This window comes from Drosophila obscura, unplaced genomic scaffold, assembly GCF_018151105.1.
Source record: "Drosophila obscura isolate BZ-5 IFL unplaced genomic scaffold, ASM1815110v1 contig_186, whole genome shotgun sequence".
NCBI lineage: Eukaryota > Metazoa > Arthropoda > Insecta > Diptera > Drosophilidae > Drosophila > Drosophila obscura.
In genome coordinates, this window is record NW_024542774.1 from 10,290,945 (window position 1) to 10,315,295 (window position 24,351).

The window sequence follows — 24,351 nt, forward strand, 5'->3', positions numbered from 1 at the left end:
GTATCATTAACAATGTTGTTAAGAGTGATGTGCCGGAGGATGGGCAGAGGGGCAGGGGCAGGGGTAGGGCCAACAGCTGTCCCACGTCTGACTCTCATGACAGCGCCAATGGCGTGCGACCGACCGACCTTCCACGATGGATTCATTTGTTTTGACGACTCTGAGAATCAGCTCTGAGAAAGTGGTAGGAAGTGGCTGATATTTGTAAATTATTGTGTACATTATTTTCTCCCAATTAAGAGCAATGTAAATGATCAAGAGATCAGCGACAGATAATCAGGCGGAGGTGCGTTTGAAGTGGGTATCAGTATAAAATATATCAAAACAAATCTAAAAAGTGGAAACAATTTTGTTTCTTTCAGTTCCACTTTATTCATAACATTTTTTTCCACTACTAAAACTCGATTAAAACATAATTCATAGTCGATATTCCCATAGAATAATGGAATCTTAATTGTTTAGGCACCAGAGAACAACAATAACAATAGCATAAAGAATTTAATTAAACTACAAAACTTAGAGTAAAATATTTGGTGATTTAGCTTGCAACTTGAATTGTTTTTTTTTTTTGTTTGCTTTTTCATTTGCGGTTTGGTTTCCATTTTTCCATGAACACAAATCTGAAACAACATTCAATGGATAACTTGGCTCGGCCCCCCAGTCGGCCCCTTGGGGGGGGCTGACCGTGGCAGTTACCCGGACTGGAAAGGTGCTCGGTGCGAGCCGCCGGTCTCCCGTAGACCGATCGATGTTGATGCGATCGCATATATGTATAAATGCCATGTCCCACACTGTCTCTGGGGCTTTGCTCTACGAGTTGGCATACCACGTGCTGCGATTGCTGGCCGTCTCCTCGTCCGGCTTGGGCATTATCCATATGTTGCCGATGCCGCTGTCCGTGCTGAAGCGATTCGAGTCGCGGTAGAGCGAGAAACTGGGCGCCTTCCGGTGCAGATGATCGTTCTCGCGGCAGTATCGCTCCTGCAGCTTCTGGCGCTCCTCGTTGGCAAAGTTGTTGATCATATCACGTATGAGGTCCAGCCAGAGCGAGATCTGGGCCGGATCCGCGGTGAATTCGCACTCCTGCTGCTTGCGGCGCTCGTAGTAGAGCGTGAAGGACTTTGTCTTGGCCGAGATGCCAATGTGCTCGCAGGGATAGCGACCGTGGAAGAGCAGATGCTTGCCCTTGATCTCCGTGTAGATGATGCACTTGTCGAATATGAAGACCTTGGCCCGGTAGCTGCGCTTCTGCTTGCAGTCGAACACCTGGAACTCGTTCACCTTGCGAAACTTGCCCTGGTAGAACACATTGAACTGCAATCAAAGGGCGACACGGTTAGAAAAAGGATTGGAAGACGACGCGACAGCGACAGCGACAACGATCCTCACCTCATGGCAGTCCACAATGTCGTTAATGATCTCCGATTCATTTGTGGTGGTCAGCAGGGTGCGCAGTCTCTTCTCCAGCCGACAGCAGGACTCAATGAGCGGCTTCATCACAATGTCGCGGTTCTTGAAGAAGGTCTAAAAGGGGGAATTCCAATTGTATATTTATTTAGCTGCCTGCTTGCCAGCGATTCGCATTCACTTACATTGATAAACTGCGTCAAGAGCAGAGGATAGCGGGCCATACGCTGGATGGGCTGCACCAGGAAGCTATTGATGCCCAGCTTATCATCGCGTTCCAGGCGTATGTTCTGCAGCAACAAAACAAAAGGGGTATGCGATGATTAGGTGCACTTCGATATTGAATGGCCAACTTACGGTGAAATAGTTTTTGTAGAGATCACACAGCTTCAGGGACTTTTGCTTGTTCATGGTGAAGATCACGTAACCGTAGAAGCAGTTTTGCTACATAGAAACACAGCCAAACATTAGCTTCCACTTGACTCAGAGATTTGTGAACAGGACTTACATCCAGTAGCTGCAGGAACTCGTCGAACAAGCGTTTCAGGTCACGTTTATTGCGCTGCAGCATCGGCAGGAACTCATCCCGATGGAACTCGGCGATCTGTTCGATATTGCCAAAGAGATCGTACTTCTTGCCGCGCAGGCCCAGCGGCAGATCCTTGCGCTGAAAGATGTTGCCATAGTTCTCGATGCCCGTGTACAGATTGTTCACATAGGCCTCCTCCGTCTTGATCAGCTCCTCCAGAATGGGATGCACGCACTTGTCGCTCTTGTCCCGCAGCTCGATTTCCACTTCCTCCTCCCTGAAGAATATATATAATGAACAATATAAAGAACAGATCGTTGAACAGCATTTGCGTTAAATACTCACTCATCCTTGGGCTGGTAGACCGAGTGAAATTTGCCAACGAGATGCTGATTTGTTGTGCCAATGATTTCAGTCTTTCGTCTCGGCGTGGAGCGATAGTTTCTGTGGGCGAAGGGGAAAGGACGAGGGTGTCGTTATCTACCACTATATGTTTGTGTGTCTGGCCTCGGGGGGGGGAAGAACAGCCAAAACAACGGCAGAGTGTGATAGCTGAGCAGATAAACCCCCAAAGCTTCTGTGTGAGTCACAAGCAAAGACTACTGGCTACTGATAAGCAGCGCCCTGCCTACCCCGTGGGTGGCCGGCCACCCATTCTTATGCAACTGAAGGAGATAGGGAAAGCTAGGCAGCGGATCATATTTACATGGGGAATGAGGATGACTCACGGACTCAGCCATCTAGTCGGACTTCAACATGTGCCGCAGCAGCGTCTTTCGCGAGTCAAAGATGCCCAAGGCGCTCTCGAATGCCGCCCACACGGACGTAACGCAGTACTTCATAAATTCCAGCTGCATGATGAGGAACCAGGAGATCATGATCAGCATGAACATCGCCAGGGCAGTCACCAGGAAGCCCGTCAGCTGCAACACATGAAAAACTTTCGAAAGCTTGCAAAAATAGTCACAATGCGACTGGATCGATGGTAATTACTGACCCCCTCGGCACAGCTCTCCATGTTCTGCATCGAGGTGGTGGACACTCGCCATTGAAGAAACGAATCACTTGCCGTTCTCCTCGGTGTGGTCGCAAACTCATCCTCAGACATGGAGTCGGCCATCGTCACGTTGCTCTTTTGCGAAGAACGTTTATTATTGGAATTTCGTAGCGAAGTCCTCTGACTGTTGGCCGGCGTCTCCTCCCACATATCCACCCCGTCCTCCTCCTGCTGCTCGTGCACATCTTCCCTTTCATTCTCCTTCCGCTCTGCATAAGGACCTTCTGCGAAGGTTACTGGCTCATCCGTCTCCGCATGAGCCTCCACATCCACCTCCACCTCCTTCTCCACTTTCTTCTTTTTCTCCTTCGTCTTCCTTTTCGATGGGAATGGATCGTCGCTGGTCGACGTTGCCATAGACACATATTTCCTCGATTTCTGTTGGTCCTGCCCCTCTTCTTGCTCCTCCTCTATCACTATCGAAGTCTCGTTCGCATCCACGTTGGGAACGGGATCGGGTTCGCCTTGTGCCGGCTCCTGTGGCGGCGCCTCCTCTTTCTTTGGACCATTCATGTTCAAGGTGCAGCTGCTTCAGGGCCAGCGATTCCCAAAGATACATTTTACAAATTTTGACACATTTCCCAAAAGCAAATACACTCTGGAATGACTTCTCGGCCAGAGCAAGCTGCTAGGCCAGGCCAGTTGCCACCTTCCCTTTTGCGGGCATTTCCATCGGCCAACCGGTTAGCGAAAAGTGCTCCAAAACTTAATTAACACTTTGCCAATTAAGCGGCGACGGCGAATGCATTGAATGCCTCGGGTTTTATGCTTAAATTCGGATAATTGGATTCTGACACCAAAAAGGGAAGCTCAACGACCGCGAAATCTACTTAATCAACGCTGGGGATGGCTGCCCTGCCCAGCCCTGCCCTGCCCAGCCTCTGACTCCCACATTTTGCTATGCAGTGACTGGGAGGCCTATTGATTGTTTTCACTCACCTTGGGAAAATCCTGATCGTTGCGCATTTTCAGGGGCAATGTGAGGCTCGCCGCTGCTTGATCGACGCTGATCGAGCGCTGCACCTGCTGGCCACTCGACTCATCTTCCTCATCTGCGCCGTGGCTGGGCAACACCTCGGAGGCGCTCTCAGCGAGTACGTACTCCCTGGTTGCATGTGGATCCGTTTCAAAGTCCGATATCTGATCCACTTCGTCCTCGGAGCGCACCTCGCTGATGCTGCTGCTGGTGGCGCCGGGAGTGCTGGCTATGGAGCTGCACCGACTGCCGGCCAGACCAGGCAGGCGGTAGCGTCGCGGTGGTGTGGCCGGTGGCGTTCTAGGCTCTCCCGCATACTCCTCGAATGACGGATGGCGGCGATTCTCGAGCAATTTCAGGCTGTGTCTCTCCTGGCGCATGTATCCAATGGTCGTCTTCAGCGTCTCGAAGCGCTGCACCTTCTGCCGTACATCGAGCCACGCGGGATCCGGCGTTGTGGGCGTCATGGGTGTCTGTGGCACGCTCTCACCTCGCCCTCGCCCTCGCCCTGCGCCTCGGGCTCACGCATTTTGAGCAGAGAGCGACGCTGGAACGCACTCTCCGGGTCGGAGTTGAGCGAGTAGGAGAGCTGGAATGAGCTGGAGCTGCTGCTCACGGCACTATCGCGTTGTCCGGCACCGTCGGCGTCCATGTTGGTACTGGGGTGGCGCTCCTGCTCCGCCGCCTGCTGGCTGATGCGGCGCCGAGAGTTGCGCTTGTTGAAGTTTCTGTTGCTGAGATTGCGCTCGCGACGGAACGGCAACGGACTGAGATCGGAGTCGGCCATGTTTGGTTTCTTTCGGTGCTGGGTGTTGGGTGCGGTTGCGGGTGGCGGGTGGCGGGTGGCGGGTGTCTGATAAGACTTATCGTAATTGCTTTATTTCTTTATGTCCGCGCACTCTCTCTCTCTCTCTATCTCTCTCTGTCTTTGGTTGGGTTGGGGGTTTTTATTTTTAATTCTCAATTCTCGCGCTACTCTCCAGCGAATTTCAGCATTTATTGCGGCGCTATTTACTTTTGTTTTTTGTCATCGTTTCCACCTCAACGCAACGCCTGTATACACAATTTTTATCTTATTTTGGCTTTTTGCTTGTTTGGGTCGAAACACGTATACGTATCTCTCCTCTCCACTCCTCTCCTGTGTGCCTGTGTGTCTGTGTGTGCGCTCTTGCCTTTTTGCTTTTGCTTTTGATTCTTATTTCGTTGCTTTATTGCGCTGCAAAACAGAAATTCGTAATTAAAGCAATTTATCGCTCAGGTTTTATAAATAAATAACAAATTTTGTGAGTCTATAAAAGTAATTAGGCATGTACTTAGGGGGGGAACACTCACTCGAGGGCTGTACGTGATCGAGAAGGGCTTAACGAGGCGACTATCAAGACTACATATGTATGTGCCCTTGATCACAACTTCCCTGACTTATCGATTGGTGTTGCACAACGTTGCAGCTATCCTGGACATAGGAATAAGTGTTGGTGACCCATGAGAAAGGGTACGAGCATCTACGTATGTAAATCATGCTCAAGTGCCAGCCCTACTACTATTTCTTTCCCACATATCTTTCAGGGAGCTTGTGTATAATAAAGCTGTTCCGCGTAAATCCAAAACGTTAATCGCATTTAAGCATGTGCATATGTATGGGTTTGCTCAAAGTTTTAACTATAAGATACAAGCAATATATTTTTTATTTATATTTATATGATGACAAATGACGTCAAGTTGTCTGAGGTTCGTGAGAGGAACAGAGCGACAGTGGGAAAGGGAAAGAGAAAGAGAAAGACAGGTATATGCCGCTATATGCATAGTCACACATTTAGTTGCTTTGTAGTTAATTATGTGTGACGCTGACTTTGTTGTTTTATTGGCATGGAATGTCGTGGCATAGGAAAAACAAGTACAAAGCGACTCAAACCGCAATTGAGGCACGACAAACAAAAAAAAAAAAGGCAAATAAAGAGCGAATGGACTGATACGAGCATAGGAGGAAGTAGGTACGAGGTTCAGTTCCCTTTAAGCAAAAGAAAGTCACTGAAATGCCATCTTTCAATTCCGGAATTAACTCGAATTTGAATGGGGGGCCTCAGCGCTAGCCCTTTTCTCCCCATCAAAGTTGCTTGGGAATTGTTAGTTCTACCCTGCTGTATCAGTCGGTCCCTAAGTAAGATTTCACATTCCATTCATACAGCTCGCACTGGATAGTCAATTTTTCCGTATTTTTATCCCCTTTTTGAGCAGTTTTTAAGCACAAATTTTGGTGTCAAGTGAATATTTTTTTGATTCGTCACAATGGACAAAAAGATCATAGACATATTCGGCACCCTCAATGATCTAAATAGGCCCAGCACCAGTGACGACATTACCCTCGCCTTGGCCAAGAAGAAGAACCTGACAATCAACCAATTGCCCGAACTGCACAGCCTGGTCAATCTTCGTTTGAGCCAGAGTCTCCACCACGGACTCGTCACTGAAAAGCTAGGATACTACCAGCTGCCCCACGGATCTTTCCCTGCCGCAGGATCGGACGAACCCTGTTGTTCATCATCGATGAACAGACAGTAATAAAAACACCCAACCCTCAGGTGAGTTCCCATAGTGATGATTGAACCCAAAGTCTTAAGCTAAAGTTCTCTTCCGCTGCTCTAAAGGTCCGGCTCTCACCCTTTTGGGGCCAACAACATTATTGCAGCTGGTTGTAATTGTGTACAGTATTAAATGTAACATTCAGCCGTGATTGAGGCGTACAATCATTTGTGTATATCATTTATGACCCATTTAGATAAAAAGATAACGAGAGTCGGCTCATCAGCGCCTCGACGCTCCTCGGCAACAATCTAATCAGGGGGCAAATAGTTATCTAGAGGCTATACCATTGCGATCTCTCGTTTAATTGAACCACTTGCAGAGTGCAGAGTGTGTACTCCTCAGTTAATTCTACTTCCACCTGTCGCCCCCCAATGGCTGTGACTCTTCTTATCTTCACTGACTCAGCCTGAAGGTCACCAAACTTTATAGAGTTGGATACGTAGATAGATAGGACTAGGTCAAAGTCGGCAGTGAAGTTCCATCCAATTCGTAATCGGTTGACTTGACTTCCACCTTCTTTCTACGAGTATATGCCGTCGAGGGGGTTTTTCAATACTTATTTATAGATCTCTAACTGGTTATAGCCGCCTAATTGGCCATTTAGCGTCGTCACATGCAAGTGCCATTGTGTTCTGTGTACTCAGCAATGGATACTCACTCAATGGATACTCACTCAATGGATTGGAAAGGTGTATGCGATTACTGGGTATTTGGGGAACTGGAATACATGTATGGAGGGAACATTTCTGCTGTTGATGGATTTCAAAATGATTTATTGCACCTTATTATTGGGGCTTGCTTAGGGCTCTCTACTTTTATACCTCCTCTATCTCGTTTTGTTCTAATCGGTGAATAGTTTTAAGGTTATTTCCAGGAATTTCCGGTGCCCGTAAACAGTGAGCTATCTAAATGATTCTTATCAATTCAATAGATATGGAGATATTGAGTACGAGTAAAGAAACCTTGAATGGAGCTACAATTTAGTGATGGGTTTTCGCCCATTACTCGTTCCTTTCGCCTCTCTCTCTCTCTCTCTCTCTGCCAACTAAACGTGTAAATGTTCTCCAGGTGTTTTTGGGTTCGGGTGCGGGTGCAGGTGCGATCTCACTGCTGTTTAGTTAGCCGATAACAATGATACAAATAATGAACAAAAAGCAAACACGATAATAGCTAAATAGCTGGCAAAAGTGCGGGGAAAACTCGCTGCTGACACGGAATGGCACGGTAGAATCAGCGGTAATATCAAACAAGAAACACAAATAAACGCTTTTCAAATGGTATACGAGTACGTACAAAATGTTGTAGAAATATGGCAAATAAAAAGGGGTAACAAAAACATCACAGAGCTCATGGGGGGGAGGGAGCTCATCGACTCATAATTTGTATACCAGTTTGATTTTCATATTTTGCACATTTCATAATTTGTGGGCACGTGTTAATGAGACAGTTTCTGTGTGCGCGTGCAGGGCTCCCATATTTGGGGAGACAGCAATATTACGATAGCGTTATTCGAGTCTGAAATCCGTACTTGCGTATTCACTCTTTTGACACTTACATGATGAGGCGCGGGGGGTCTAAGCGGTTTTGGTCGGTTTATCGCGTACTTATAGGTGCTGTATATGGGAGTTATCTGATACTTTTTGTTAGTTTAAGGTCACGGGTTCGGCGTAACATACGCTGCGTATACGCAATATTTACAATGGCGCTGCTCTGACACGCTCGGCTGCCAACAGTTCTTGACACGGTCGCCAGACAGAGACAGAAACGGCGACGATCTCTGACGCAGCGAAAAACGATGAAACGATGAACGGTAAACGCAAAGAAAAAAGACAAGCGACAAGCGACAGACGACAGACAGGGTAACGTTCGCTCACCTGTGCATTTGAATTCGCACTGTGGAGAGGCCGCGACGCCGACATTCGCAGTGCAGCAGAGCAGAGCAGAGTGTGCGAGCGGCGGAATTGGTTCTCTTTTGATCATAGTCGAGTGCTCTCTCCGGCAGCTGGTACTGTTTCGCTCTCTCTTTCTCTGTCTGTGTTTTAACTGTTTGCTTTTGCGAGTTAGTTATAATTCTTTTTATGGCTCGGTTTTTATTATTTAGATTGCGATTGCAGCCCAGACTCTGTTCTCTCTCTCTCCCTCTCCCTCTCTCTCTATCCCACTCGCGGGGATTAGCGGGCTTTCCGTTCCGTTCGTTCTGTGTCGCATTTTCTACAGCAAATTATTGTGATAAAATGTGAGCTTATTCTACTGCCTGGCTCTCCCCCTGCACTGCCCTGACCACTCTGCAGCACGCTTTTATTGTCGCTGCATTTGTGCAATGTCAGGCGGCGGGCGGCATAAATTCCAAATTAGTCTAGGCCAAGCAAATCTTCACAGTCAGCGGACTGAAGAGCAGGGTTTTGCACAAATGTAGATCCCCATAGTGCATCTGCATGCAACAACGAAGGAAGTGTGATCAAACCGTGAAATAAAGCGTACAGCTGAGGAAATAGAAGGCATAGAATCAGACAGGAATATCTTTCTCCTATCTTTATGGACCCGGAAATGTATTCAGGATGTTGTTAAATACGCTTATAGTATACCAAATATTTTACAATCGAAGAGAACATATGTTGAGTTTCGCAAACTTTTGTTTTAATTTCATACTCGACTGTGCAGCTCTTGCAACGTTTTTGAAATTTCTGCCTTATCGGAATTGATTGTCATATCTTATCGGTACAGGTTTCCAGTTCTCAGGCTCTCCAATCGGCGCAGAAAACACAGGCAGTCGCACTAAAGGCCACAAATTGCCCATTTGTCATGGAGTTTGGCTCGATGTGAGCTCTGGCTTTGCCTTCTGGGGGGTTTTTTTTGTTTTTGGTCTTTGGTTCAGTTCAGTTTTCAGCCTCTGCTCTTTTCTGCTTATCTTCGCACATTTTCGAACGTATGCTGATGTACTTCAACGAAATGTGCCCGAATAAAAGTCAGTCCGCCCCGCCACTCCCTTTCTTGGGGGAGTCCCAAGCGATTGCACACAATAAAATGTTTTTGCGAGAACCAATACACACCTATTGGGTTATTAGCAGGTTGTCCAGCAGCTAAGGTCATGGCACAAGCCCTTTTTTGTTTGGGTTGGTTTTATAGGAGATTTTTTAAAGAAATCAAAATTAAATGCGATAAATTATTAACTAAATAAATAATATAAATAAATAATAATAACTATTAAATTTGTTTGCATAAAACAAAACTAGAATTTATTATTAAATTATTTTATCAACAAAGAAAGATTTATTATTATTTCTCACAAATTCAGCTAAATGGCAAAATGATTTTACATTACTTATTACATTACATTCTACCTAACATTATATTTTCATACACATCAGCTTTTGACAGAGTGTACTTCCGCTGCCGCCTACTAGATGGCGCTTTTGTATTTATACTGGTCGAAGTTCAAATATGAGCGCCACTTCTGTGCTAATTGAGGGCCAATTTGGTCTCACACATGTTGTCATAAAACAATAGACAAACTAACAAAAATGACAAAAATAATAAATTACAAAAATGCCAATTTTTTTTATTGTTTTCTCTGTTCTTTGTGGGCCGATCTGGGAGTGCCATGAATTCCCGTGATCAGAAAATTATCCTTGATCCTTGGACAAGGATTCCAACATCCCCAGCTATATATATATATATTTAGTTTTCAACTTTGAGTCATTTACAGTGCCCCCCAAACAGTTTCTTCCTCCCACAGTTACACACAGAACAGATTGGCTGACAAAAATCGATCCAGAAGCCTCCCACATCATCATCAGCCGCCTGGCAGCCACTCGAATTTCCCCGCCTAACGGTCGCCATCGTCGGCAAGCCAACACTCGATTCGCGACAATCCGTGGCTGTGGCATCCGTAGCAACTAGTAACCAGCACCCCACGCTGGCGTTTCGAATTTCCTGATGCATCAGATTGCTTTGATTTCTCATTAAATGTTTATATTAGCAGAATGCTGGTACAGCTTTGCCTACTACATTGGAAAATTCAGCAAGAATACTAGCGAAGGATAGATAAGGGATCATCGCATGTGTGTGTGTCTGTGTGGACATCCTGTTGAACTTCCTTGTGCAACAATAAAGCAGTAAGCAGTAAAATAAGACAAATTAAACTGTTTAAAACTCTAAATCAATCAATATATATATGTACATATGTATATATATTAATATATGTATGAATGCTAACTATTTTCGGATAATTTTTATATTTCCTTTTCTAATTAAAGAGTTTTTATTGTCCAAAATCCCTGCATATGAAGAAGCTCAAGCGAAAGAGAGATACTGGAAGGCAGCTGGCTAAGAGAACTTTGGAGACTGCCTAAAGCAATAAATTTTAGTCTAATATTTAATATGGATACGGTAACTATTTTTAGCTAATATTCATAATTGGTTCATAATAGAACCCCAGGGGTAAAGCAATTCACACACCAAAAGCGGGAGAGAGAGAGCAAAGAGAAATGGCCCAAAACTATGTATGTCTGAGGAAAGATGGGGAATTTCATTTGTACTTTATTATTTCGCAAAAGCTGTTGTTAATGCGTTTCTTGTTTTGTTTTCGCTGTTTAAACTATTGTCCAAACCGTAACCTAAGCAAATTTCATCCACTAAAAGCCCATATAAATATTTGTCTCCATTTTTTCGGCTACTATTCATAATTGGTTCATAATTGAAGGCCAACAAAGATTGTCCACAGATCCCAGCTTTCAAAAGTCTCTTTTGAACTGAAATCCAGAACAGAAGAGCGAACGACTGGAGAGAGAACAACCGAAGTGAACTTTGGGAGCTGTCTGCCTTCCCAGCTGCAGCATCTAGTCAAATAATAGAACGGTAGAAATAATGCTAAACTGAACAGCTAGTTAATATGTTAACTAATTCCGCAAAAACATTTCATTTCAACGCCCACGCAAAGTTTCACGCGGAAGAGATGTTCTGCTCTCCCTCGATCTTTCTCTCGTCCACGCCCTAACCTCACTCACTTTTACCTACAAGAACGCCACTCACGCTCTCTATGTCTATCTCTCTCTCATTTTGAACCGGCCGGCTTACACACACACGCACACCTGCCAGTAAGCCTCTCTCCACACAGCGCCAAAACGGGCGACAAGAAAATCGGATCGCAAAGCTGGAACAATGGAAGAGAGCGCAAAGCTGGCAAAATAATGAGCGGACGCCAGTTGGGCGAGAGAGCGCCAAAGCGACGCAGAGAGGCGTGTGTATAAAAGCAGCGCTGCCACCCACTGGCCCTCAGTTGCGTGCAATCGTTGCAGTTGATCGATCGGTTCAGTGTCTTGGCATCCCAGTGAGAGAGGGAGATAGCGAGCGTGTGAGAGCGAGAGCGAGAGAGCAACCCTAGCCGAAATTTTCACTGAGCCAGCCAGCCAGCCAGCCCCAGAACGGGAGAGGAGACCAGTGCCTGAAGTTTTAGACTGCAACTTGAGGTAAGGATTCCAAAGAGTGGAAGGAGTGTGGTGGGCAGTCAGTGTGGGGTCAGTTTTCGGGCACTCCGCCGAATGCGCCAAGTGATGTAATTTACGCACAATCGAAAAAAGGTTTACCCTTGCCAAAAATTGGAAAACATTTTTCGAACTCCGCCGAATCGGAAATCGGAAAGCCGAAACGTGTTCGTGTTGAATCGGTTCTAAATATAGGATATGCCATCGCGTATATTCTTTTTGGCTCCGATTGATTGATTTGTGGGTCAATCGATTCGAAGTCGAATCAGTTTTGAACTCGTTTCGCACCCTCACAGTCCTCGCCGGCCACTCGACTCGAATCATTCGCAAGCAAATATGTGAAGGACAACGACGTGTGTGGACCGACAGATCGACTAGAGCCAGAACCCTCTTCGAACTGCATAATAAAGAATATTATAGAATCGAATCGAATCGAAACGACCGATCGAGTGTTGTCCATCGTCGACTGTGGAGTGCGTGAACGAATTTCGAAGCGTGAGGTACTCGAATCGGAACAATCTGAACCACAGTGAACCCCAGATCCCATACACTATTCCCCACTAGATTCATTCAATCAACATCTGGCTTATCAGAGTGCACTCCCTTATATAACGCCAATTGATACCTTTCCGAACAAAAAAAAAAACAACTCTAAAGAATAACAATATTTCCGTAATACTTAAACAGATAATTGAATGTGACTGCCATCCGTTATCGCCAATCGAGTCTATATATACGTTTTGAGGTCCCAAACTTGTAAATGCCAGTGATAAGGTGCTCTCTAATCTCTAAATTGTCCATCTGGACAGCCGAATTTCAGTCCGCATGTGAATTTGATTGCTATTGAATATCGCTCAGGTTTTCAGGTCCTTGACCCATTAAGTTCCGATAGAGATTCCCATGGATTGGATAATACCTGAAGCATTTTCTTGTCGACTCTCTTCATTTTGTGACCTTTTCCCACGAACAAATTCGATTTTGTTGCCAAAGTGACAGATAAAAGAGCCAAAATAGATTAGAAAATCGAAATTTAATTAAATCATGACACCGAAACACTTTCATCTGCTTTCTCCTCCCCCCCTGATGGACGGTGACCAAATTAAATTCAATTAGAGCCGCCATGGCAACAAGTGTGAAAGAGCCAGCAAGACATGCACAGACAGATCGAACGAGAGCGGGACGGACACAGATAACGCCGAAAAGTCAAATCGATTGCTGCAATTTGAGACACACAGAAAATCGAAAATTGCAGCGGAAGAGGGCGGCCAATCAGGCATTACTGTGAGGTAGGTAGGGGGGCAGGAAACTTGGTGACTGACTGGGCGCTCGGCCAAAATTTGCCAACGAAGCATGGCAAAGGCAGAGATCGAGATCTGGTACTTTTCGGGGGACTTTAAAGCGAATCAATCGAAAACTGGTTTACGTTCCACATGGCATCCACAGGAGGAACCCTCATGCCATCCATCCCATCCTCAAGACTGCCCACGTTTGATTATTTTTATTTTATTTATCCGACACATGAACAACAACAACAACAAAAACTGTCGACTACAATGGGTAAAGGGGGCGGGGCGAGGCGAGGCGTCTTCCTCTTCCGAAGCCAGCAGCGTTCTTCCATCAGCGCCAACGCCCCAAAAGATTTTGAGCTTGCCTCAGCAATCCGTGGCGCATCGGGTTGGGGTGCCAGTCTCTTTGATGTGCGTGGGTGTGTTGGTGCCTGCCATGTCTGCCATGGGACAATCAATGCATTTCCGCTCGCGTCTATAGGGAAATACTTGATACACATATCTGTCTATACTCGTACACTTAATGCCGTATTATGGTAATTACATTTTCTGTCAACTGTTGCCATGAGCGAACTTTCATGATTTATTGCAGTGGTCTTGAGATATATATATGGCCATATATAGAGGAGGCAAGTACCCAGCTTACTTACGTTCCTCAAGGCAGACCATAAGAATTTAATTTATAAAAGAGCCCCCAGGTGGAGTGGCAGAATCTTCTAGTCTCATTCTTTATCTCTCCAAACACAATCGTATAACTATACGATCAGAGTATACTTGCCTTATCACTCACGCATTTCTGACCCACTTCAAAGTCAGCAGCAGCACAAACATTTATCGGGTAGTACATATTCCTTATCTAACGATTTGGAATCTTCGCAAGCATAAACCGAATTTGTGTGGAAAACAAATTTAAAGATAGTAGAAATTTCAATTACAAAATATTTCACAACATAGTGAAACTCAAGGCTGGATCATAAATATATCATTTGTTGTTCCAGGGAATTGCATTGAGTTAGCGCAGAAATGGCCGACGAAGCACAAGCACCACCTGCTGAGGGCGCACCACCAGCCGAGGGCGCACCACCAGCCGAGGGCGAGGCACCACCACCAGCCGAGGGCGAGGCCGCACCACCGGCCGAAGGCGAGGTCGTACCCGCCGAGCCCGCTGAGCCCATCAAGCACAGCTATACCCTGTTCTACTTCAACGTGAAGGCTCTGGCCGAACCACTCCGCTATCTGTTCGCCTATGGCGCCATGGAGTACGAGGATGTGCGCGTCACCCGCGACGAGTGGCCAGCCCTGAAGCCGAGTAAGTATTTGGGTTTGGAAGTTGAGCGTAGTGGAGTTGAGATCCTTAATCGAAACAATTCCATTCTGCTTTCCGCAGCCATGCCCATGGGCCAGATGCCCGTGCTGGAGGTGGACGGAAAGCGTGTGCACCAGAGCATCTCGATGGCCCGCTTCCTCGCCAAGACCGTTGGCCTGTGCGGTGCCACTCCGTGGGAGGATCTGCAGATCGACATTGTTGTTGACACCATCAACGACTTCCGTCTAAGTAGCGAGCAATGTGTGCCCCAGTTTCATGTTCAGTGTCCTTGATTAACTCTTGAATTTTTAATGTATAGAAATTGCAGTCGTCTCGTACGAGCCGGAGGACGAGATCAAGGAGAAGAAGTTGGTCACCCTGAATGCCGAGGTCATTCCATTCTATCTGGAGAAGTTGGAGCAGACCGTCAAGGACAACGACGGCCACTTGGCCTTGGCCAAGGTTCGTACATGTTCGAACTGCATGTCTGCATGTAACCCATTTGATGTCATGTCCATTCTTTAGTTGACCTGGGCCGATGTCTACTTTGCCGGCATCACCGACTACATGAACTACATGGTGAAGCGCGATCTGCTGGAGCCATACCCGGCTCTGCGTGGCGTGGTCGAGGCCATCAATGCCCTGGAGCCGATCAAGGCATGGATTGAGAAGCGTCCCGTCACCGAGGTCTAAGCGGGCCCAACGAAGTTCGGAGGAAGGAAAAACATTGCACAAACAACACACCAGAAACACACACTCTCACAAACACACGCACACATTTTTGCACACATTTGCACAGATTTTGTTCCTTTTGGCTTAGGATCGGATGGGATCCGCGGAGCAGGCGGTACTTCACACGGGGTTACGTTCGAGACGAGACTATTGATTCGTTGAGCCGTATTTCTTTTAGCACATGGCACTACGGATAATTCGTGATTGCTTAATTTTTTCTGTTATAATTCTCTTTGCATGACGCTATATCTATAACTATTTGGATCCGACCACGGATCGACTTTCGTTCGCTTAACCATAATGAAAATGATAATACTTATTGCACAGTCTATAATATTTTTGCATACCTATATCTAGTACATACGCATCCATACAAACGCCTACTCTAAGACTATTTCTAAAATCTATATCGTGAACTTATCTTTTAGACCTATTCTATTCTATTGTATTCTATCTAACCGCGAAGAGCTCAAGGCCAATTGAAAAAAAAAAATATTTAAATAACTACAGCGACAGCTGCTCAGCAACAATTACAAATGCACATCGATTGTTACATTCACTTTAATATTTTGGTTTCGTTACACATTACACTTTTAGTCAGCCCCCAGGAATTTTCTTCGTCTTGATCCTGTTCAGATCCCTATCAATGAAAACGTTAAAAGACTCAAAGACTCAGAAATAGAACCGGATACTTTCAAAATTATATTCAAGCTTAGCAATTTGAAATGATTGGATCCCAAACAGACACCTAAACAACTGCCACATTTTTTTTTTGTACACCGAATGCACACGCACTCTTGCAATTTTGTAATTGTAATATTAAATATTTTCACCAAACATCTAAATAAACAAAACACCAAAAAAAATGAAGGAATGAGCACTTTGAAAGCACGAGAACTCGTTTTATTTCATTGTGAAGGAGCTTCTTTTGTGGGGATTTAAGGGAAAGAACTTCAACTATAATATAAAGTAACTTAATCTCTCTGTAACAGATTCAGTGCTCTGCATAACAAGTGGTTCAACAACATATTTGATGTGTACATTAAAAACTACATAAATGCACAATTGGTCATTTGGATACGAGAGTCCTCTTAGAATATATATTTATCACTCATGCTTCCAGTGGGGTGCACGCTTCTCTATGAAGCTAGCGATGCCCTCTTGGCAATCGCCCAATTGCAGGTTCTCTTCCATTTTGTGGCCCGCAGCCGGATAGGCCTCTTTCAGGGGCATGGCCAGCTGCTTGTAGTAGAATTCCTTGCCGAGGCTAATGACGGCCCGACTCTTTGCATTGATGGCACTAGTTATCTCATCGATCTCACGGTCAAGATCTTCCGCAGGTACCGCCCTGGAAACCATGCCAGAAATGTATGCCTCTTCTCCAGTGATGGGCAGGCCGGTCATCAGCATGTACGCCGACTTGGGACGCGACATCACACGGGCAATGGCCACACCGGGAGTCGAGCAGAAGACGCCTACGCCAGCGCTGCAAGAGTGCACGGATTAGATTACATGTTAAATAGAATATTGAATTTGTGGCTTACCCCGGCGTGGAGAACTTGCTGGTTTTGGAGCAGACCACAATGTCGCACGAAACCACAAGCTGACAGCCAGCAGCAGCCGCATATCCATTCACCTTGCCTATAACCGGAACGGGGAGCTGCTGTATGTCGCGAATGATGTCGGAGAGCTTCTGGAAGACACATTTCTGTATCTCCGGGTTTCCGTGCAGCTCCTTGAGGTTGTGGCCGGCTGACCAGATTTTGCCATTGGCCGAGAGCACGACACAGCGCAGTTTCACATCATCCTTGTCCTTTGACAGTGCGTTCTGTAGGGCGCTCATCATGTCCATCGAGAGCGAGTTCAAGGTGCGCGGATGATTCAGTGTTATCTCTCGCACCCCATTCGCCTCCTTGACCAGCACCAGCTCTGCTGCTGCATCGCTGCTGGCGAGACGAAGGGCCTCTCCACATGCACTTGTTGCATACCTGACGGTTTTTAGAGAATTTCGAAACATTTGATACTAGAGGTGTCAATCGAAGGACAAGCTCCTTCCTCCTCCGGCCTCTTCAGATCTGTCTCCAGAGTCTCCAGAGTCCTCCACATAATGTGTGGTTAAAATTGAACCAGGTGTCATCACTGAAGAAAAATGTGTGGTTAAAATTGAACCAGGTGTCATCACTGAAGAAAAATGTGTGGTTAAAATTGAACCAGGTGTCATCACTGAAGAATAATTAATAATTATTTCAGCCCGATACTATCACGATAGTATCGATTGTTTTTTCAATACATTCGACGTTGATATTCCTCGATATTGATATTCCGTTTAATATTACCAGCTAGCTGGGACTCTCAGCCCTAAACAAATAATTTTATCCGATAGATACATAAATTTTTTAAGAGATTGGCAAGTTTTCAGAAGTCCTTTTTTTAGATTATTTACATATTAAGGTTCAAACAAAAACAGCATAAAACGAATTTGTCGTCGTTTTGTGGCGTTGCCAGACTCGTGCAATTCGTAGTTGCTGCGGGCTGCCATACCGTGATATTTTGTGATATGAAATTAGTCAAGAATATACAACCAGTATAATTGAAGGGTTTTCACGGTTTAAATAGTGGAGTGTTAAGTTGGCTAAGTCCTTCTTTTCTTTAGTATATTTACGGTATATTATGAAAATGACGTTTCTGAGGTTCCAGTCGCACTCGACAAAACAAATCAAGTGAATTTTTCCATTTATTGATATACTTTTGAAAATGACCGCCAAATCCATTTAGCGCACAAAAAATACTGACATTTTTCGCTCTCAATTCGTGGTGGTTTTTCAAAATTTTCTCTCTTTTCCGTGGTGAAGACAGGTCTATTATTTACTCATATTTAACATAATACGCCCATACCCATAATTTATGTCGCCGAGAGGAAGAGCTTAGGATGGGGGGTTAGGAGGTCAACCTGAAACAAGATAGGAGATATTAGAAAATAAAAAAAATGTGTGTAAAACTGGATTTAAGGTGAAAATATAAGAAAAGATGAAGTGGCAGGGTGACCCGAGATAGTCTGATCCGGATCTCTGGTAGGGTGGGTACGTCGGAGGTATAAGACCAACACCTCAACCTGGTCCACGTAGTAGGTAGGAGGTCATTTGTCGAGTAGCGTCTGTATGGTTTATTTTTGATGTGTCGTTACGTTAGTTTCCGTTTTTGTTGTAGCTGTTTCAGATGTTGTCCGAGATGATCGATTTGTTTGGTTTGTTGTGCTTGGGAAGTATCCAGCCCTGGGATGACTGGCTAGCCGGCCTTGCCCCACCACCAACTCTAGCACGATACTATCATGATAGTCTCAAAACCATCGATAGTAGAGGCTAGCAGCAAAACATCGATACTATCGATAGTGCCCTTGATGGTTTGACACCTCTAGCTTCTTGGTTTTGTTGGTTGAAAATATAATTAAAAATTTATTCCAACTACTATTATTCTGCAAGACGAGGTGAGTTAGTGTCCTGTCCAGTTCAGCGTATTTAGCCGGAAAAGGAGTTTTCAATTAAATATCGCTCCGCATTTGTGAAAAAACGCAGTTTCAAAAAGCGCGTCATGTTCTGAATTCGAGTGAAATGCGTTAGAATGTAGTCGAATTCGGTGTAGTTTGGCATCTAATAACAGTCACAAGTTAGTAACTAATTTTATTCAACACATTTTCCCCTGCGCTAGGCCCAAGCACCACCAAACACCAACACCACCACATACTCAGAGTCTCGCGCGGCAGCGGTGGCGGCATCAAAAATACCGAAGAAGCACAAAAAAGAAAAATTTGCAAGGTGTGTGTGTGTTTGTGTGACGTCGAGGACCGAGTCGAGTCTTTGCCCCTGGTGCGTGCGCTCTAGTAGGGACACACACTGTGCGAGTATTAGTGTATCCTTTGGCATTTCTGAGAGCTTGGTTGGAGTGACACGAGCGCGAGGAAAAGCGAAAAGCGTACGCTTCTACCAAAAAATAATAAACAACTGCAGCGTAAAGCGGCGTGAAGCCAATAGCCAAGCCGCACTCTGCAATGGAGAAGAGAATAGAGCTGGAGCGGCGTGGACGGAAGGCGAACCAGGTGAGTTTAGTTATGCTTGTAGGCGAAAACCGCGCAAAAATCCTTTGCATTACACAAATTTTCATTGAAATTCCCTTTTCCGTGTCCGTCTCTGTGATTGTGTTTGTCCTAAGTGTATGTGTGTATGGCAGCGGGGCAGTTACATTAACTACGCCATCATGTAAATCTAGTTTCAATTTGTGTCGATGTCGCCCGACTCGACGCCATATAAAAAAGATTGCTGGAAGAAGAAGCAGCAGCAGAAGCGGCATCCATCGTCAACAACGAGCAGGCGAACGAAAAAATTGATCGCCATAAGCAAATTCTACACACATGAGATGAGATTGTCGTGTGTGTACGTACGTACGTATGTAGGTACTTATGTATGTGATGCCGGACAGTGTTGCCATGTGCGCGCAATTTTGCGCCTTGGCTTTCGTTCAAAACTGCACCTTTCCTTTACAATTACCAATTATTCCGTGTAATAGGAAAACCTAGAAAGCATGTGTGCATGTGTGTGTCTACATCTACTCTATGTGCATCTGTGTATGTATGCAAATCGGTGCCGCCGATCGTGTGTGTGCACCTGAAGTTCGGTAGTCTAGACAGCTGGCAATGCTGCTTGTTGTTGTTGTTCTCTGGCTCTGGCTTTTCGTGTTGTTGCTATTGTTCTGCCGGCCTTCAATTGTGACAAACACTTCAACAAGAGAGTGTATGTGTGCGTACGTGTGGTGCATGTTGTAATTTCAGGTTATTTGATACCAAAATGTATCTATAACAACATTATAGCGCGCATCATCCATACGCAAGAACCAACCAAACACACACACACATGTCCAAATACGCACAAAGGACACACATACATAAGTACATGCACACGCCAAGAAACGTATGCACAAAATAATCGACACATTCTAGAATTGGATGGATGGCATGGAGAGGGCATACACATATTGACTGCGCAGTCATAATACTTTTATGCTCGACGCCGCCACCACCTTCTCTTGTCCACTTTACAAGTCCAATCCGGCTATCGGCGCTCTCTATTCCATGTTTACACCTGCATGCCGCATGGCTTTCTCTCGCTTCGGCCTGCATCACAAGAAAGACAAAGTCTGGTCTGTCCGTTTGAATTTTTGCTGCAAATTAATAAACATGCGCTCTGGCAAGCCTACTCGAATCAGTGGACAGACCTCCCACACCACCCAACGACTGCAGCCCAGTGGCTACCACTACATACATACATACATTATGAAAAAAATAGCAGCCACAACAACGCATACACACACGCACATATACCAATCTGAAGCAAAAGCGTGGCTTCTAGCGAGGGAAGTGGAGATGTCATTTAGCTACATAACTGTTTCCCCAACAGAAAGAAAGAGACGGACAGAAGAAGAGATAGGTTGCTGCAAGCGATAATTGTGTAATCTCGATTGAGAGGCTCAACCGCAGCTACTATTCTCTCACGTACGAAAATGCAGTACGTTCTGCTTATCAGTCAGAGCCATAAGGCACAAAAATCTAAACGCCATCCCAGCCTCTTGCGAGGCGCAACAACTACATACTACGTCACTGTCAAACATGTTGTGGCCGCTGTTGCTTTCTCGTTCCCCCCAGCCTCCCCTACATTCAAATCCGTTTGTTTGTCATGATATCGGCATTTTGTTTGCTCTTTGCGCATTCTGTTTTGCGGCGTGTACGCTCGCACTCACACACTCGCGCAGACACACACACACACACACACACGCATGCAAGATGTGTTACATAAACGCGCTGCCACTTTTCTTCCTCTTCGGGTTGTCGCCCTGATGCGCAATTTGTTGCAAATTGTTTCTCGCAGCAATCCCAAATGTTTACCAAATCTTTTGGTAGTACAGCAAATTTGTGCATTAAGCAGGTGACGGAAAATTTGCATTTAAAAAAAATTCTCTGCGTTTGATCGATTTTTGCGTATGTATTGTTCTTCATTTTTTTTTTCCTGCGTTTGCTCTGCACACGTTCACACAGACATGGTGGCGCTACTGAAATGTAGAGTTGCCGCTGGTAGACAATCGGTGTACTTTCTATCGATACTAGGATTGTAATTTATTCGAATAGATACATCGATGAAAATGCAAATTTATGGATGTTTCTGCTGAGAAATTGAACGGCAAACTAGTTTTGTAAAAATATTTTCATGTTTTATTTTGCTTCTTGCGTTAATTAATGTGTGATTCAGGAGCTTAAATAGTCGTGTAATCTATATGTATCGCACTATCGATAGCACAATATGAAATTGGTTTCTTCTAACCGTTATTTTTACCTTTTTTCCCGGGACCAGATCACAGAGCTGAACCTGGATAACTGCCGTAGCACAAGCATTGTTGGCTTTACAGATGAGTACACCGCCTTAGAATCACTCAGTTTGATCAACGTGGGACTCACCACACTGAAAGGTTTCCCCAAATTGCCCAGTCTGAAGAAGCTGGAGCTATCCGATAATAGGATTTCGAGCGGCCTCAACTATCTGACCACCAGCCCCAAACTTCAGTATCTGAATTTGTCTGGGAACAAAATAAAGGACCTGGAAACACTGAAGCCCTTGCAGGAGTTCAAAAGTCTAGTGGTACTGGATCTGTTTAATAACGATGCCACTCAAGTGGATAACTATCGTGAGAAGATATTCAAGATGTTGCCATCGTTGAACTTTTTGGATGGGTAAGTCTAGGAGCCGTCCGTCTCGTCTCCCACTTGCAGAGATAATTAACTAACCAAATTCCATACCTTATTGCAGCTTCGATTGTAATGACGAGGAGGCGCAGTCGGAGGGAGACGACGATGAAGAGGTCAACGGCAATGATTCCGAAGAAGAAGGTGTGTATATTGTTATGTACATAGGGTTGTGGGGAGATAACGGATCTAATATCAAGATCTGCTGTCATATATTATTGTCATTGTCCGGCTTCAGTCTGTGATCGCTAAATTACTATGTTAAAAATGGTGCTTAGTCTCTAAATCGGTTGTTCCATCTGTCCTCAAAAAACGCATCTCAACCTCAGCTTCTGTCGCCTTTCAGATAAGCGCAATGCCTTCTGTTTGAATGGGTTAGAAATCGATTTAGACGAGCTCGAGGAGCTGGAGCAGCGCGTAAAGGCAAAAAAGAGTTTGCAGGAAAAACCACCTGCGCCCTTAGAGGACACAGACGTAGACGACTTAGACGAATATTTAAAAGAATTGCAGCTGAGAGAATCGAAAGCCGCAACAGACCAACAATCTGTGATAGAGGCAGACCCTGCAGCAATCGAACAACCAAATAGAAACCCAAACATAAATTTCGCAATCCTACTCTATTGGTTTTTAGCAATTTTAAATCTGGCCAATGCAACATATTGTAAGCATTGCCTACCTTTATTTATTTTCAATTACAATTCTCCTTGTATTGTTTATTGCATTGCAGTTTCCGGCGATGATGACGAAGAGGATGGCGACAGCGATGACAGTGATGAGGATGGGGACAATGGCGAGGTCTCTCTGTCGGAGGTGTACAATGATGATTTGGAGGAGGACAACTCCGACTGGGAGGAGGGCGAGGGTGGAGCCGACGACGATGAGGAGGACTCTGACATTGATGATGCCGATGGTGAGGCAAATGAATCGAGCGCCTCACTGAATGCCTCCAAGAAGGAGTCCGAGAAGACAGAGAAAGAGACAGGTTAGTAAAATGCTGCAAAGCCTTTGGCTGCAAACTGGTTCTAAATTCATGAATTCTATCTACATTTTACAGATGAGTCGCAAGCCAGGGGCAAGAAGAGAAAGCACGATGGCTAAGCGCTTGATCTACCGCTGTAGCGTCTTTGTACGTTTTAAATTTAAATATATACACCGACACTGACATATACACACAGCAACACACATCATATGTTTTGATAGAAAAAAGATGACTAAAAACCATTAGGAACCCACATTTGTTTCTTTAAAATGTAAGCTAACAAGATCGAAAACCGACACAACAGACAGAAGATAAATAAAATGGAGATCGTACTAATCAAAAAAACAAATTAAGAAATTAGTTTAAGCGAACACTAAGAAGTGCGGAGAAGAACACAAAACAAATCAACACACACCCACACACACACACACACATTACATTACTATAGCTTCATCCGAAGACAGGTTCCAGCTTCAATTAAATGAAATTCGTCAATATGGAAAATTGCTTGAAAAAGTTGTAAAATTGCTTAGCATTAAGTTGCAAAATGTATAACTATGATGAACTATGTACAATTGGTCGGATCGAGTCGATCCTCTCCCATCTAGCGTTTCAACAAACAACACAAAACAAAGCAAAATCACAATTTTCAATATTTCATCAAAAACAATTGTGGCGAGTTTTTATTTTCGAAATGTTTTTAATGCTTTTTAATGTTTTGCAGTCTACACAATTACTGCTAAGAACTTTTAACTAACTCTTAAGTCATTCCTTCTTTGAATGTGGATATGTTCGCGGGTGGAACGAACAAAAGTCCGACCCATATTTTAGAGCACTTTCATTGTTATCCATCTCTTACCTTACCCCCTATATGTATCCATAATTATATATCTCTCTATACACCCCCGCCACACGTACTGTTAAGCAAAGCATAATTTTTCATTGAATGAGGCACGTAAAACTAAGTGCATCTGTTTTAGGACGGAATTTTCTTTTAATAAACATGTACGAGTATGCAACAACTACAATTAACGAAGGGCCCACATTTATTTAGCCATAATCCATTCGAAATGTACATACATTTCTCAAATGTGTTTTGTACCATCCCCTCCGCCACGACCCCATTGAAATTGAAATACATAAACTAAAGAATTTTAATTCGCATTTCGATTGTTATTTGGTTTAATTTACTGTCATATCGATTGTTGCGCGGGAATACATCGCATCTC

General features: G+C 44.8%; 5 protein-coding genes across 8 annotated transcripts; 2 read left to right on the forward strand and 3 right to left on the reverse strand.

Annotated features, from left to right (window-relative positions):
- Positions 1–420: 420 nt before the first annotated feature.
- Positions 421–8,448, reverse strand: LOC111075215 (triple functional domain protein). The gene is given in 9 exon segments (XM_041593025.1): positions 421–1,314; positions 1,390–1,524; positions 1,593–1,697; positions 1,765–1,851; positions 1,916–2,213; positions 2,282–2,383; positions 3,937–4,472; positions 4,475–5,185; positions 8,108–8,448. Coding segments are annotated over 8 exon segments (2,049 nt in total). The 5' UTR covers positions 4,757–5,185; positions 8,108–8,448; the 3' UTR covers positions 421–810.
- On the reverse strand, positions 2,288–3,826 carry LOC121404129 (protein MNN4-like). 2 transcript variants are annotated; one of them, XM_041593024.1, is made up of 3 exons: positions 2,934–3,826; positions 2,665–2,859; positions 2,288–2,380 (listed from the first exon to the last, which is right to left on the reverse strand). In XM_041593024.1, the coding sequence occupies exons 1-2, from the start codon at positions 3,504–3,506 to the stop codon at positions 2,677–2,679; spliced, it is 756 nt and encodes a 251-aa protein (XP_041448958.1). In that variant the 5' UTR covers positions 3,507–3,826; the 3' UTR covers positions 2,288–2,380; positions 2,665–2,676. The 2 variants fall into 2 exon arrangements, with proteins under 2 accessions (XP_041448958.1, XP_041448957.1); XM_041593023.1 differs by having other exon boundaries at positions 2,292–2,380; positions 2,643–2,859; positions 2,934–3,824.
- A 3,382-nt stretch (positions 8,449–11,830) lies between the features above and the next one.
- LOC111075191 (glutathione S-transferase S1) lies at positions 11,831–16,250 on the forward strand. Of its 2 annotated transcripts, none has more exons than XM_022368317.2 (5): positions 11,831–12,020; positions 14,320–14,630; positions 14,709–14,876; positions 14,947–15,089; positions 15,153–16,250. In XM_022368317.2, the coding sequence occupies exons 2-5, from the start codon at positions 14,345–14,347 to the stop codon at positions 15,318–15,320; spliced, it is 765 nt and encodes a 254-aa protein (XP_022224009.1). In that variant the 5' UTR covers positions 11,831–12,020; positions 14,320–14,344; the 3' UTR covers positions 15,321–16,250. The 2 variants fall into 2 exon arrangements, with proteins under 2 accessions (XP_022224009.1, XP_022224010.1); XM_022368318.2 differs by lacking the exon at positions 11,831–12,020 and adding an exon at positions 12,330–12,535.
- Positions 16,250–17,577, reverse strand: LOC111075190 (enoyl-CoA hydratase domain-containing protein 3, mitochondrial). Its single transcript, XM_022368316.2, has 2 exons — positions 16,904–17,577; positions 16,250–16,845 (listed from the first exon to the last, which is right to left on the reverse strand). The coding sequence occupies exons 1-2, from the start codon at positions 17,374–17,376 to the stop codon at positions 16,467–16,469; spliced, it is 852 nt and encodes a 283-aa protein (XP_022224008.1). The 5' UTR covers positions 17,377–17,577; the 3' UTR covers positions 16,250–16,466.
- A 1,162-nt stretch (positions 17,578–18,739) lies between these two features.
- On the forward strand, positions 18,740–24,150 carry LOC111075247 (acidic leucine-rich nuclear phosphoprotein 32 family member A). Of its 2 annotated transcripts, XM_022368400.2 has the most exons (7): positions 18,740–18,843; positions 19,065–19,452; positions 21,755–22,131; positions 22,208–22,287; positions 22,490–22,804; positions 22,871–23,125; positions 23,198–24,150. In XM_022368400.2, the coding sequence occupies exons 2-7, from the start codon at positions 19,405–19,407 to the stop codon at positions 23,239–23,241; spliced, it is 1,119 nt and encodes a 372-aa protein (XP_022224092.2). In that variant the 5' UTR covers positions 18,740–18,843; positions 19,065–19,404; the 3' UTR covers positions 23,242–24,150. The 2 variants fall into 2 exon arrangements, with proteins under 2 accessions (XP_022224092.2, XP_022224094.1); XM_022368402.2 differs by lacking the exon at positions 22,490–22,804 and having other exon boundaries at positions 18,745–18,843.
- Positions 24,151–24,351: the final 201 nt, after the last annotated feature.